The sequence below is a fragment of the Dysidea avara genome, chromosome 9 (genome assembly GCF_963678975.1).
Source record: "Dysidea avara chromosome 9, odDysAvar1.4, whole genome shotgun sequence".
NCBI classification, from domain to species: Eukaryota; Metazoa; Porifera; class Demospongiae; order Dictyoceratida; family Dysideidae; genus Dysidea; species Dysidea avara.
Genome location: NC_089280.1, coordinates 27,048,915 through 27,063,436, shown reverse-complemented (window position 1 = coordinate 27,063,436; position 14,522 = coordinate 27,048,915). Strand labels below are relative to the sequence as shown.

Genomic DNA, 14,522 nt, shown 5'->3' with positions numbered 1-14,522 from the left:
AGCAAGGTAAAATCAGATGGCCATACTTGAGTATGTCACTCAATCTGGGATCCATACCAGCACTCCAGCAGTACCTAATCTATAAAATTGAAATGATAGAGAGCCATACATCATTGCTAGGTCCTCATACACTGCTGTTGATAAAGTAGCTTATACTAGTGCTCTCGTTCATGGTTAGCTTATTGTGCGAGTTAAAGAAACACACATACTGCATATATAAAATTGATGAATTATTAGTGTACATCTTGACTGAATGCAAGTCTAGTAACATCATCACTAGCAACAGATAATGCATCATTGTCATCAATGTCTTTAAGAGTTGTGTCGGCACTATTGGCTATCAGTAGCTTCACTACATCACTGTGACCACATGATGAGGCTAGCAACAGTAAAGAAAATGTAATCATATGACCCTAACTAGTCTACTAGCACTTTGAGTAATGCATTGGTGGCTTGGTATTTCACTGTGTATATGACAACCAAAGACTTTGCTTTTGTGTCAGTGCAAGCATATTCTCAGTACCCTGCATGAGGCTGTACCATGTCTTATGCATGTACGGACACCTAAAGTCCCACCTGTACCTCACCTGATATGTGAGTCATAGAGAGTCTCAAGTTGGTGATCTCAACTGAGATTACATTTGCATTAATATAGTAACATCATTCTTTTTATCTCTAAGTACGTGAAAGGATGGTATGAAATGCTTTCACGAAAAACACACTTGTAGAAAAATGTTTCATGTTATGGATTCATTACAATTTCATGCACAGACAGAATGAATTTTCCATTAATACCATATAAGCAGAAAACTTGATGGGGAATTAAATTTGGCAGTTGATGAATTTTCACTGAAATCGTCAAATTTTAAATCTGCCAAATGTCCGGCTGGCTAAAGAAAACATGGAGAACCTACAAAGCTTATTCTGACAAAGATCTAGCCAACATTGGAAGATAGCTATACTACTTTTTGATTATGGTCCCACAGCTGCAGCCAGACATTTCTCTGTAGTCTGTACCTTCAAAATTTTCCTATCCAGGCCAGAGGTACCTGCAAGGTGTTTTTCTGGCTACCAAACTCTCCTGTGGTCTTGGCCTTGGATGCAGCTATGGTATATCACTCAAGCTGCCATGACTATCGCTTGAGATTCATGACATCATATGAAATTCTTTAATGTGGTCCATGCATGATTAGCGCGGGCCCCCTGCGAGTAAGAGTAATTGATTTAGACAAGTTGTTCAATTCGCCAAATACTTTTTCCCATCAAATTTTCTGCTTTTGCGGTATTGGATAAAATGTGAAGAAAAAACTAAAACAAAGTTGCGGAGAATTCTGAGCTCAATCTCACTACTTTTCATAAGTCATCAGAGTCCTATCCACTGTGCTACCACTACTAGCTGCCAGCCCCTGAATTTTTGAGTATGTAAGACAAGATCTAGCCTATATTAAAGAAGATAAGCTGAGCACAAACCCTAAACCTAACTTTGGACTACTAGAATAGCGAGAATTGGATCTGTATAAAAAATGAGCTACAGTGTGGGAAATGTTGCATAGCAACAGTATTCTGTGAAAACGCACAACTCAGCTGAGCAAGACAGCAACTTACACCTAAACTATGCCAACTAAAAGATCATATACATTATAAGCTTTTTTTCAACTTTTGGATTATGATAATTTACACGCACAAAAAATGACTGGAACCCCATGTTTGAGCATCTTTCAAACTTCAATTTTTTCCCCTTTATCTAGATAGCCAAAGAAATGGTCAACTGAAGTTTCAGCTCTAGAAGCTAATCCCTTTAGAAGCAACAGTGCTACAAAGTGGCAAAAATTAACATAAAGATTGACAGGAACTTACAGCCATAACTTACAAATTCATGCGATCAGTGAATCCATTGCTGAATAAGCTATGCCTGAAAGGTCCTTCCTATGACCAGGGTGAAGGAGAAAATAGTCAGAGTGAACTGCACAACGAATATGAGTTAACTCGTATCTTGTGTCTCGATCCTTCACTTACACAAAACAAAGATTTTGTAAGTCCTTTTCGCTTTGCGGAATATGAGGCTATATTAGCACCTTTCTTCATCACAACACAGGTGCTCACGGAAAATCTAAACTGCAGCTGCAGCTGGACAGTAAGCATTTCACCCACTGTGTTAAAATTAGGCTTGCACTAACATGTGGTTTTTTTTGCAGATCTGGCCACAATATTGATGGAACATTTTGCTACCCTAATGCTTGGGAATGGATTACTAAAAAAAATGCAATTCTTTAGATTTTTTTCATGGGAAACTCTGTGATGACATTTTATTACATAACAGGATGGCTATTGTCAGTAACAAGACACTGTATCCACAAGTATAGATGTATTAGAAATTCCTCAAAAAAATGGACATCATTTCAAAGAAAACTAAACCTCCCTTCATTCACAACCCACAACACTTACAATACACAAAGTACATACCATAGTGCAGGGGAGTCTGTTTGTCACAGTCCTAATAAGGCAGTATTATTTACACCATCTAGTAACTCATACAATGCTACCTGTTGATTGATGGATACTTGATGTTTGATGAGAAATTCCACCATCTTAACACTACCTCTATCACAAGCCCAGTGGAGTAAGGTCATTTGCTACAAATAGAATACAAGTTGACCGGTAGGAGAATTACATATATGCTAACATTTTCATCCTTGATATTAACATCTGTGTTCCTTAGTAGTAACGTGACTTTGTCTGTGTTGCCTTCCCTGCACCAGTCAAAGATGGTCTTCTCGTCGTCTGGTATGTCCTCTTTGTCACTCATCGTGCTCACGGCTGCGCCAACACTGAATAACCCTCCACCACCCTCAGACGTCTGCACCAATACTTTACACATGCTCACACTACACTACTATCTCACTGTGACTAGCTCAGGGTCACTGGGCTGTAGAGTACCCTCGTTCTTCCAGTCAGGATCTAGTTTGTTTACCAGCAGTACATAGTGCATCATAGCCTCCTCCTTCGAAATGGAGCCAAGAGCCTTCCATGCATCCCTATGGAAACCAGCTTTGAGCTAAAATGTACAAACTATTATAGCTCTCCAAACCATTTAACTTTTCCAGTGATATCATAGAATGGTGGTCGAGATGTGGAGCAGGCTCCATTTTCAGCCTACGAGTTGTCCGTACTAAAAATCAACAAATCCTATATAATGCTCACCTGCTTAAAGTAGCTATACAGCTTTAGCTTGTCCTCCGTGTTTACCTTCAACTTTTTGTTCTTAGAGATCCTATCAGCTGCCAGCCTGAATGCTTCTTCTAATTGACTGACCGCTTCCAATTGTCCGGCCATCTCCGCAACACTACGCAGCTGCGACAAACGGCCTGCTTGCTAAGTTATTCACCCCGACACGACTGTTTTATGTTGCTAATGGAACTGTGGTTACGTGCTATGCATATCAAATATCACAGCTACCTGGCCATGTACCTCACCACGTACGCTATAAACCTCGAAATTAACAATCATAGTATTTGATGAATTACCTAAACATATTTACAATAAACTATATAAATCCTAATTACAGGTGTTAGTCCCTTCTTAGTGGAATGAGTTCAGTTTCAATCCCTTCAGCTGATATGATGTGAATCTTTAGCCCATCCCCAGTGTAAATGTCCCTCTCTGCGGCTGATATGAAGACATCTTTTATTAGACTAACTGCCTTCTCTCTAGTAATGGGTTCCTTGTCAACACCAGTCTGATTCTTGAATCCAATCTGATGGTGAACATATTGTGGTATAACTTGTGCTGCTAAACTCACTGAATCATCTCTACCAAAGCTACATACAGTAGACATACCTGATTATCCAGGAGAGGTTGTAACATCGATGCTGATGATCCCCCAGCACGATATGTTTCTCGTTCGTAAGAGCCAACAGGATCAAAACTGTAAACACAACCCTTCCCTGTAGTAATTGAGTAGCACTATCAACTAAATTACATGTCGTCTGTGTGTGTGTGTGTGTGCGCGCGTTACCTTCATTGTCCAAGCCAGCAAGAATGTTGTAAGTGTAGTAAGGAAAGAACCTCTTGTAGTAGAGAGTGGTGGAGAGCATTTGAGCTACTGCACTGCAACTGTAAGTGGAACACAAATGACTACTACAACTACCCTCCAGTGGAACCACTATAAGGGTTGTTTCGTTAATATAAAAGCTTGTCTCTTTCAAATCTGTTGGTAGTCTTTGACCTTATCATGGAGGTTTTCTATGTGTTCTTTAGTTTGGAGTACTTGATTAAGAAAGGGCATACTACACTGTAACAATACCCACCTCATTTTCTTGTGATGAGTGTACTCAAATATCTGAAATAACACATACACTACATAAATTATATTTGAACGCAAGCACAGCTGTACATTAAAAATATGTATGACATATCTCTATAGTACACTATGTTGCAAAGCTCAAAACAGCACATAACAACTGTACTACCACATAATTGGCATCTCAGTAAGTGCACATGTCACTACTACACTGATATTGACCATTAGTTGGTCCTTAGTCTTTTACAGTATGGAGGTTAGAGATAATTTTGTTCTTTTAACCACATCAAGTGCCACAAAGAGTTCCCCTATAATAGTAATAAGCACAGTCACCACAGAGTATGTAGGTGCTGGTATTGTACGTCAGATGGTATTATGAGTAACCATCGTCAATCTTCTCTGTGTGCATATATGGTGACACACTGACTAGTTAACAAAATACCTGCTCAAGTCACCTGATTTGATGTGAATGCAATTCTAGTACTCTAATGCTAAGCTCGATGGTTTGAATAGATTGCAGTTTGTGTTTTGATTTGGAAGGAAGAGAAGCTCTCTATCTGGTTACTTGGATAGGCATCAATGTCAGTGGCAACTGCTAGGCAAGGTAGTCTAGTCCTGTGTGCCAATCTCTTAGGGTCTGGTCAAGTGGTGTTGCATGTATGTTTAGTGCTTCATTACGGATGATGTCACACATGCCTTGGTCACACTATATGTGTATCTGCTGTAACATCGCAAAACACAGTAGATCTACCGAACAAAGAACTGGTGATATTTCATCATGTGAGATACCAAGTCACAACTGTTGAGTTATTTGACTAGACCCCCGTAAGCAAAAGGGTCGCCTGTGAGACTATGTGTTAATGAAAGTGCAAACAGGTAAATAACATTAATGATCACTTGCTTGCATGTCATAATGGCTGATGGATAAAGAAAACTATGGAGTGAAGTGAGCATGGAGGCTGCCACAAAAGTAATATACATCAACAGCATGACAATTAGAGAGACTACAAACTTTATAATGTACCATTTAAAACAATAAGAAGGCGTGTTCATGGTACTGTAGTTCCTGGATGCAAGCCAGGTCCACTACTGAAGAAGAGGAGAGACGTTTAGCATATTACTGAACACTGCATAGATCGGGTGTGGCCTAGCTAAGTCACAAAACAGTTATGTGCCTAGCCTTTGACACCACCCAAGTGCCTAGCCTTTGACACCACCCAAGTGACCCAACGGAAGTATCCAATTAGAAATCAAAAGGCAGGCCGTGCACGGTTTGATGGCATCCTAAGCTATCCTCTGCCTTTATCTTCTTGTAGAGTGCTGTGTGCAAACATGGGTACCATATGGACGACTGAATCTGATATGCAAACCCATGGAGATTTATAACTGTGATTAAACTGTGGTCCACAAGCCTGGTAAAGTAGGGGCTCACGACAAAGTGTATATATATGCAGTTGAGAAGGAACACTCCTTTTTAATTTGACATGTGTTTCTGCATCTGATGCCACTGATGATGATATTTCCCCATAAACTATCACCTCCGGCTAATTTTCATGATGTTGCAATAGCACAAACGGTAGTTATAATAGATAGATAAATGATGATCTTTTCTTGCAGTGGTTTGAAGTTCTTTCTAGCACGCATTCCACCGACTCGGCCAGCATTGCTGATCATGGATAGACATGGAGCTCACATGTCAATTGAGTTAATCAAATTAGCACAATCCGATGGTGTCCATCTTCTGGTGCCTGTTATTACACACTACTCACATTCTCCACCTCTGTTGCATCTTTGTCATTTACAAGCTACTTATCAAAGACTTGTAGCAATATCTTGCTGCTCACCCTTGAAGAGTGATCACCCAGTGATAAATTAGCATCCCTCACTGTAGACTCCTGGCCACTCTTTTTGAACATCATGTCTGGATTGGAATTTATCCCATAAATCCTAATGAGGTGACAGACAGATTGTACCATCAAGACCATTCCAGCAATTGTTATCAGAGAACAGTCATGATGGTTCTCAACTTCTGATAATGGAACAACTTTTTTTTTTCACCAGAACAAGCTGAACTTTGTAAGAAGCATTATGAAGAGGGATACAATTTACAAACTATACAGCATGGTTTAAAATTAATCACCCAACTGAAGTGTGTAGCAACAATGCACAGTCATCATCTTCACCTCTGGTAAGCCATCAAAAAAGGGAAAGACTCGGAAAACTTGACATTGTCCAGTGATGATGCACTAACAGAGATTCTTGTTTTGCCATGCCTTGTACCAAGAAACAACAGTAAACACAAGGCAGCTTTAAATGCTAAAAAGAGGTTGAGAAAACTGAAGCTAAGAAAGAAAAAGGAGCAAAGAGAATTAACAGAGAAATTAAGAACGCAGTCAGAGAAAAGTAACAATTGAAAAAGAAGCATGCTGTGGCTAGTGGCAGGAAAACCAGGAACAATATTCAACAGAAAGGAATTGATGATGCCACTGCAAGTTTTGCATCTGTTGTCAAAGATGGTGATTCATCTCAAGGAGATACATTGATTCAGATTCACACAAGACAGTACCATGTGCCTAAAGTGTGGTATTTAGGTACAGCAAAACAGAGAAACAGATCTGTTGTGATGGGTGTGGCATGTGATTAGCATTTAGAAAATGGTATGATAGCAATGCTTTGAAGTTTGATTAAAATAGAAATTTCTTATTCACAAAGAGACTCCACCACAAGTCTCTTAGTACTAAGAGACTTGTAGCTAACCACATTAGTTAATTAGTTATCCACACCAAGATCTGATTTATTGTTAACCGCTGAAATATTGTCAGCAAAACAATGGCACAACCAAACCATCATGTTCTTCACCACCCTATTCCGGTGCTGGAGGGTTAACTGGAGTGCCAAGGCAGGTATTGGTGTCTTACTTTCCTAGAAATGGGCTGCGTTGCCACACAACATTCCAGAAGCCAGCACCATTAAACAGTAATTTTCCTCCACTTTTACTTTTAGCTACACGGTGACGCCAATCCATTGATTCTCCCTCGTGGCATAGACTTGCCTTGAATAGTTGCGAGGACACTCCAGCATCTAGTCAAGCGTCTGATAGCTACATCAATCACGATACAATCTTACAGTAGCTTAGCTACTGTTGTTAATTTTTCAGATTTCTTTTACTCAAACTGATGCAATTCTTGTTGACAGCAGTGTGTATCACCAATAAAAGTGCTGTTTCAGCGACTAAGACTTGAGATGAAGGTGAATTAGCCTTCCCAAGCAGCCTTGTACATGACATCATCACTAGCAATGGCGCAAGGCATAGTTACAGTACGTTGTCCTTTTCACTGTTGGCAAACCATTTTCTAAAACAGTAAGACACTCCAAACTAGCATCTTCGAAGTATAAACGTCTGAGGAGGTGTTAGAATGACGCAATGAAAACCGAGGTGGGCTATAACAAAGAGACGAGTCCTGAAGGTAAAAGATGTACTGTATAGATACTGACTCCTACCAATATGGCTTGTAGCAATAGAATGTGTACATCCCAGAAAAAAGTTTATTACAATATGCACTTGCTTATACTGAGATATTATGAGCTGAATTGTATCTTCAACAAGCAAAAAAAGTTTTGTGACTCATATCTGTCTCATGTACTCAAAGAATAAGATGTTCAGTAGTAACTGCTAGCGACACATCTCCACACTGAACAAGCCAACTCTTATTTTAATACACACACACACACACACACACACACACACACACACACACACACACACACACACACACACACACACACACACACACACACACACACACACACACACACACACACACACACACACACACACACCTTCATTCTTGATGAGATGTTCTTTGTCAACATTAAGACATCACCATGAAACCCACAACAGCCGAGCACAACATTGTCACTCCTAGTAACACCAATCATACAATACACACAATTACTGCACTCCTTACAGCTCGTATGTCTTTGGACACTCTCGAGTATGAATGGAGTAGCCTTCACTGAGTCTCAAGTCTGAGCCAATCACAGAAAAATCATTTCCAGCAATTGCCAATATTGTGCTAAATTAACCAGAAATAATTCACAATCGGACAACACTCATATACTGTCCTCCTACCCTCCATTCCACGAGTAAGGGTTAAAGCCTTGTCTCTGTATCGTGGCCTCCATTGCTGAGTCGCGTCTCACGTGCAAACCAACGGTGGGCATTAGATAGAAGTAAGCTGCAGACGAAGCGAACAGATTCAGAGAAATGCCAGTAAGTCTTGTATTGTGTTGTGCTACTTAATAAGCAAAGTAGTAGTAATCAGCTTTTGTAGCTATATAGACAGCTAGACCCATACATCCCAGTTGTATAAATCTACAGGCATTCACTTTATATATATATATCAAGAGTTCATAATATAAAACTCTTGCTTATATGCAGCCATATTCATCATGTATGTTACACAGCACAGTCTGTACAGTATTGTTACAAGTCGGAATGGTTGAAGAGGTCTTGTTGTATATGTGGTGTTTCTTACTAAACAAAGGGATTTTGATAGCAATGTTGACAATTATAAATTGCTTGTTTCCCGTCCTAGTCAGGCAAAAAATACCATGCAGGCGGGCGGTTATTATTTATTATTGTTATAATCTATTATTCAATATCAAAGGGAATCCATTATCTCCTAATTGCCTTTTCTGTCAGATTTAGTAGAGATGTAAGATTTGTTGTGATTTCACTGGGATTCATCAAGATTCAAATCTCATAGAAAGTTAGATACAAAGCATTGCAGACCCCTTATTTTCTCTGAGCATGCAGCCACCAAATCTTGAAGGCTTTTATCAAGTAGAGTTTGCTGGCTGGGGCTTGTGGTTATAACACTAATTTACCCCATCGACTGTAATAGTACAAATTTTCCATATGTTTCACACACATATAGTAGTAACAGATTGTCAGATGAGTGGGACTCCTACAGTGTAGCTGTTCATTAATCTCTACTTGAAGAGATCCGCTGCTTGTAATCCTGGAATGGATTCAAACTACGTATTTATCCATGCTTTTTGGCACTAAACAACATTAGAAACTCACTACCTTTCCAATAATACACCATGTGCCCACACTTGTAAAACAAAAATTATTAGATCTCGTGACTATCAAATGCAATAATAAATTTGCATGCGGCTCTAAAACTACCATTCGGTGGGTGACAGGAAACAAGGAATCTACAATTGGTGGCCATGAGGTAACCATGACACAATATAAAACATGCACAAAGGCGCTTGCTGTGGGTAGGCCTGCAACCACTGTCCGTCAAGTGCAAGAGACTTGAAATTCATAGCATACTAGAAAAAGCTATAAGTCACAGGTCAAGGTGAAATTTTGATGGTCAAGGCAACGCACTTAGTCACAATTCTACCAACAGTACGTCCCCTATCTCCCCAGGCTATTGGACCTTATCAACTATAGAGATTACAAATTAAAATCCCCTCCTCCAGTGTGGTAATTAGGACCTAGATCTACCATACAGGTTAATTGTGTGTGTGTACATTAATACAGGCTCATCTATTAAGATATCATAGTATAGCATTACTGCATCAGTTGATAGCATTTACTCAGTAATTACTCATAGTCAATGATGACATTTGGCAAACCTCTTGGCCCAGCAAGTCTGGAGGAACTTGGAACTATTCCATATACTCGCTTATTGCTCTCCAGTAGGCTTTTGTTAACCTGTTCATGCCATTCAAGCTTACAATAAAACCACCATTATAGTTTTGGGACGTTTGCTCATTTTAAATATGAGTTTGCACTGTAATTTTGCTGTGGCCAAGAAGTTGGACCACTGTCCCCAGACTACCATTGCATGAACAAGCAGCTACGGCATAAGATCAGTACTTCCAGCAATCCACTAATGTGCACATGACAAGCTGACACAACATGACATCAATGCAGACACATCATGACATCATGATCTGATGATATGGGCCCTACATGGTCTCATAGTACAAAGTTGAGTTACCATAGGATTGGTGGGACTCTGGAGTAAGCTTTTATTAATGAAATTAGTCGGCATTGAACCAAAATGACATAACATTGCATACACACTCATTGCCACTATATGTCCATGCCATTCCTTATGCTATGATGCTTCATACTATGAGACCATGTGCTGATGTAGTCTTGTGCCCAGCCTGGACTCGCGCTAATGCGCAAACACCATCTGGTGATAATGCTTGAGTTTTGTGAGCCTGGAAGTGCTATCCACCCAAAATATTGGCTGGCCAATCAGAATCAATGAGCTGCGTAATCGCAGGAATGTATTCAAAGCTGATGAAAAAGCAGACTATTTAAGTATTCACCTAGGTTGTTCAGGAGGTTTGTAATCAAGTTGTGTCTTCCAATCTCACCTTATAAAACCGAAGAGTAGTAACTCGATGTTTCACCAGTAATGAAACACTATCCTCTACTTATATGATGTATGGTAATGAAGAGATTGCGTCTAGTAAATTGCCCTTTTGTGGAGTTTTACTTTATTCCTAGCCGTTTTCGAATGGTTTTTCGCTATTTTTTTATAAAACGATTATGCAACTCCTTGATTTTGATTGGCCAGCCAATGTTTCAGCTAGATCACACTTCCAGGCCCAAGAAATTCGAGTATTGAGCCCGCTAGTGCTGATGAGGGCCCATATCATCAGATCATGATGTCACGATGTGTCTGGATTGATGTCATGTTGTGTCAGCTTGTCATGTGCACATTAGTGGATTGCTGGAAGTACTGATCATATGCTGTAGCTGCTTGTTAGTCTGGGGACAGCAGTCCAACTTCTTGGCCACAGCAAAATTACAATGCAACCATTCCTTCAGGCCCAATACTATAATGACATGAGTAGGTTATAGTATGTACATGTTGAGCTGGATCCATTAAAACATTTAATAACTCATGGATGCAATTACACATGATCTCGAAATTTGCAGCACTGCTTGACCCGCTAAAAATCTTTCATTCAAATAAGGGCCAATCAAAATTTACACCATACATTTCCTATGTGGGAGCCATAAAAGTGCTAAATCCATGATAGCTATATGGAGTAGTTCTAAGTTTCTCCAGACTTGCTGAGCCAAGAGGTTTGACAAATGATATATGAATAACCACTGAGTAAATGCTATGCACCCCAAATAAAATTGCCTTTCACTCAAAATTGCTTGAGCAATGGACTAATATGTTGTAAAGACTCAACCTCCCCCTATACGGTAGGATGGGAAACGTAATTTATCTACCTAGTCTTACCAAACCTCTTGAGCTCAATCTCAAGATTAGAATGCAAAATGGTGTTTTGTAGTATGTCTGTTATTAAGAGGTATATTATTGCAAAATAGTGAAAATACATTTGCTACCATGTTATTGTTATGATGACCTTGAGGGTGTAACACCAATAACAATGACTCAGCCAATACCCTAGAGTATTTCAGTTCACCACAGTTGTCTAGTAATGGTAGACATAGACAATGATGGGGTAGGTGTTGCAACAACAGAGTGCATGCAACTTTCACAATCAGTGAGTCAAGTATAGTGTAATTTGCCTCATAGTGTGTGGAGGGGCCAATGTTGATTTTTTCAGGGGATGCAAGTAGTCACATTTAACCATTTCTGCACCTTTACGATATGTAGTTCTCCTACTCAATGATATTCCGTGCTATTTTCTTACAGCTGTTCTACTCATTTTTCAAGTCGCTAGTTGGTAAAGAAGTGATTGTTGAACTGAAAAATGATCTCAGGTAATCATTTTATTAAAGACCATGTGCAATACAAACAATACACATACTACAAGTTAATGTTTCTAAGTCAAATTCCAGTTCAGGCCTACAGTTTCCAGTTTTTTACATGCCACCACGTAAACGAAGTACGAGGTGAAGAGTTGACTCTTTTTGGATGTTGTAGTCGCTCAAGGTACGGCCATCTTCAAGCTGCTTGCCAGCAAAAATCAGTCGCTGCTGATCAGGTGGTATTCCTTCTTTATCCTGGATCTTAGCTTTTACGTTCTCAATGGTGTCGCTGGCCTCAACTTCCAGGGTGATGGTCTTTCCAGTCAGGGTTTTCACGAAAATCTGCATACCACCACGCAGACGCAAGACAAGGTGGAGGGTAGATTCCTTTTGGATGTTGTAGTCGCTCAAGGTACGGCCATCTTCCAGTTGCTTGCCAGCAAAGATCAGTCGCTGTTGGTCAGGTGGGATTCCTTCTTTGTCCTGGATCTTAGCCTTCACATTCTCAATAGTGTCGCTGGCCTCAACTTCCAGGGTGATGGTCTTTCCGGTAAGGGTTTTCACAAAAATCTGCATACCACCACGCAGACGAAGCACAAGGTGGAGGGTAGATTCCTTTTGGATGTTGTAGTCACTCAAGGTACGGCCATCTTCCAATTGCTTTCCAGCAAAGATCAATCGCTGCTGGTCAGGTGGGATTCCCTCTTTGTCTTGGATCTTAGCTTTCACATTCTCAATGGTGTCGCTGGCCTCAACTTCAAGGGTGATGGTCTTTCCGGTAAGGGTTTTCACAAAGATTTGCATGCCACCTCGCAGACGAAGCACAAGGTGAAGGGTGGATTCCTTCTGAATGTTGTAGTCACTCAAGGTACGGCCATCTTCTAGTTGTTTTCCCGCAAAGATCAGTCGTTGTTGGTCAGGTGGGATTCCTTCCTTGTCTTGGATCTTAGCCTTGACATTCTCAATAGTGTCACTGGCCTCAACTTCCAGGGTGATGGTCTTTCCAGTCAGGGTCTTCACAAAAATCTGCATACCACCACGCAGACGCAAAACAAGGTGGAGGGTAGATTCCTTTTGGATGTTGTAGTCGCTCAAGGTACGGCCATCTTCCAGTTGCTTGCCAGCGAAAATCAGTCGTTGTTGATCAGGTGGGATTCCTTCTTTGTCTTGGATTTTAGCTTTCACGTTCTCAATGGTATCGCTGGCCTCTACTTCCAGGGTGATGGTCTTTCCGGTAAGGGTTTTGACGAAGATTTGCATTCCACCACGCAGGCGAAGTACAAGGTGGAGGGTGGACTCCTTCTGAATGTTGTAGTCGCTGAGAGTGCGCCCATCTTCCAGTTGTTTTCCGGCGAAAATAAGACGTTGTTGGTCGGGCGGGATTCCTTCCTTGTCTTGGATCTTGGCCTTCACGTTCTCAATGGTGTCGCTGGCCTCGACTTCAAGGGTGATGGTCTTTCCGGTAAGGGTCTTCACAAAGATTTGCATCTTGGGATATCGGTTTGTACAGCGAAACGAGTAATAAACTTCTCTAAGCTTGAGCGGGTTGTTGAATGACGCTGTTAGTTCGCGCTTCGTTTTTTATGGCGCCTCGTGTTACTGTAAATAGTAACAAGTAATGGGCCCGCCCTACGCTTGTTACTATTACTAGTAACGGTCACATTCATATATGGATATGCGCGAAAATAATATGCAGCTGATGTCATTGTCTGTAATTACCTGTACGTAATTATTTCATTTCTACTAAAACATTCTTATGTTTTTTTCTCCATTTCTACAGCATTTGTGGTACCTTACATTCTGTGGACCAGGTAACACACACTGGTATGAAATAACATGTTTACTTGTTCTCTTCTAGTTCTTAAACATCAAGCTCAATGACATATCAGTACCTGACCCTGACAAGTATCCCCATATGGTATGTGTGTGTATGTTTGTCACCTGATTCTGTCCACAATATGGCTTCTTAACACATTCAAAAATCACATGCTCCAATAGGGCTTAAAAACCACTACAATTGGAAACCCTCAACATAAGACATGCAGGAAATTGTGTTATGTTTTTCTAAAAGGAAATTGCTTCACAAATATTTTATTATTTTCATTACACCACTTCTAGCTGTCTGTGAAGAACTGTTTCATCAGAGGATCAGTCATCAGATATGTACAGTTACCAGCTGAAGACGTAGATACTGCACTACTTCAAGATGCCACCAGAAAGGAGGCGCAACAAGGAAAACAATGACCATTACCAACTCTCCATCATTATGCTTAAATAATTTGTTTACTTTCATGTAATAGTCATTACAAGTGAAGGGAAGAGGAAGGAAATCCCATCATCACTACTTAAGCCATTTTAGGCAAGGACTTCACTTACAGAATGGTGACTACCCCAGCTCATCCTGTTCATGACAGCTGTAGACATAACCCACCTAACTGTGGGGGTTGTGGTGGAAGG

At 40.3% G+C, this 14,522-nt stretch overlaps 4 protein-coding genes and 1 long non-coding RNA gene across 7 annotated transcripts; 1 reads left to right on the top strand and 4 right to left on the bottom strand.

Annotated features, from left to right (window-relative positions):
* Positions 1 to 167: 167 nt before the first annotated feature.
* On the bottom strand, positions 168 to 3,503 carry LOC136266073 (acyl-CoA-binding domain-containing protein 6-like). 3 transcript variants are annotated; one of them, XM_066061036.1, is made up of 8 exons: positions 3,469 to 3,503; positions 3,202 to 3,417; positions 3,089 to 3,153; positions 2,903 to 3,035; positions 2,684 to 2,857; positions 2,544 to 2,633; positions 2,464 to 2,494; positions 168 to 379 (listed from the first exon to the last, which is right to left on the bottom strand). In XM_066061036.1, the coding sequence occupies exons 2-8, from the start codon at positions 3,331 to 3,333 to the stop codon at positions 234 to 236; spliced, it is 771 nt and encodes a 256-aa protein (XP_065917108.1). In that variant the 5' UTR covers positions 3,334 to 3,417; positions 3,469 to 3,503; the 3' UTR covers positions 168 to 233. The 3 variants fall into 3 exon arrangements, with proteins under 3 accessions (XP_065917108.1, XP_065917109.1, XP_065917107.1); XM_066061037.1 differs by having other exon boundaries at positions 3,474 to 3,494; XM_066061035.1 differs by having other exon boundaries at positions 3,202 to 3,501.
* LOC136266079 (uncharacterized) lies at positions 1,630 to 2,457 on the bottom strand. The gene is made up of 2 exons (XR_010705902.1): positions 1,871 to 2,457; positions 1,630 to 1,813 (listed from the first exon to the last, which is right to left on the bottom strand). It is a non-coding gene; the product is annotated as an uncharacterized lncRNA (long non-coding RNA).
* LOC136266075 (proteasome subunit beta type-1-like) lies at positions 3,497 to 8,557 on the bottom strand. The gene is made up of 7 exons (XM_066061038.1): positions 8,433 to 8,557; positions 8,269 to 8,376; positions 8,141 to 8,222; positions 4,308 to 4,339; positions 4,016 to 4,113; positions 3,838 to 3,944; positions 3,497 to 3,754 (listed from the first exon to the last, which is right to left on the bottom strand). The coding sequence occupies exons 1-7, from the start codon at positions 8,522 to 8,524 to the stop codon at positions 3,569 to 3,571; spliced, it is 705 nt and encodes a 234-aa protein (XP_065917110.1). The 5' UTR covers positions 8,525 to 8,557; the 3' UTR covers positions 3,497 to 3,568.
* Positions 8,489 to 14,414, top strand: LOC136266078 (U6 snRNA-associated Sm-like protein LSm2). Its single transcript, XM_066061042.1, has 5 exons — positions 8,489 to 8,573; positions 12,010 to 12,077; positions 13,846 to 13,876; positions 13,924 to 13,983; positions 14,184 to 14,414. Exons 1-5 carry the CDS (start codon positions 8,568 to 8,570, stop codon positions 14,307 to 14,309), a joined length of 291 nt encoding a protein of 96 aa, XP_065917114.1. The 5' UTR covers positions 8,489 to 8,567; the 3' UTR covers positions 14,310 to 14,414.
* On the bottom strand, positions 12,074 to 13,660 carry LOC136266070 (polyubiquitin). The gene has a single exon (XM_066061032.1). It carries the CDS (start codon positions 13,551 to 13,553, stop codon positions 12,180 to 12,182), a length of 1,374 nt encoding a protein of 457 aa, XP_065917104.1. The 5' UTR covers positions 13,554 to 13,660; the 3' UTR covers positions 12,074 to 12,179.
* Positions 14,415 to 14,522: the final 108 nt, after the last annotated feature.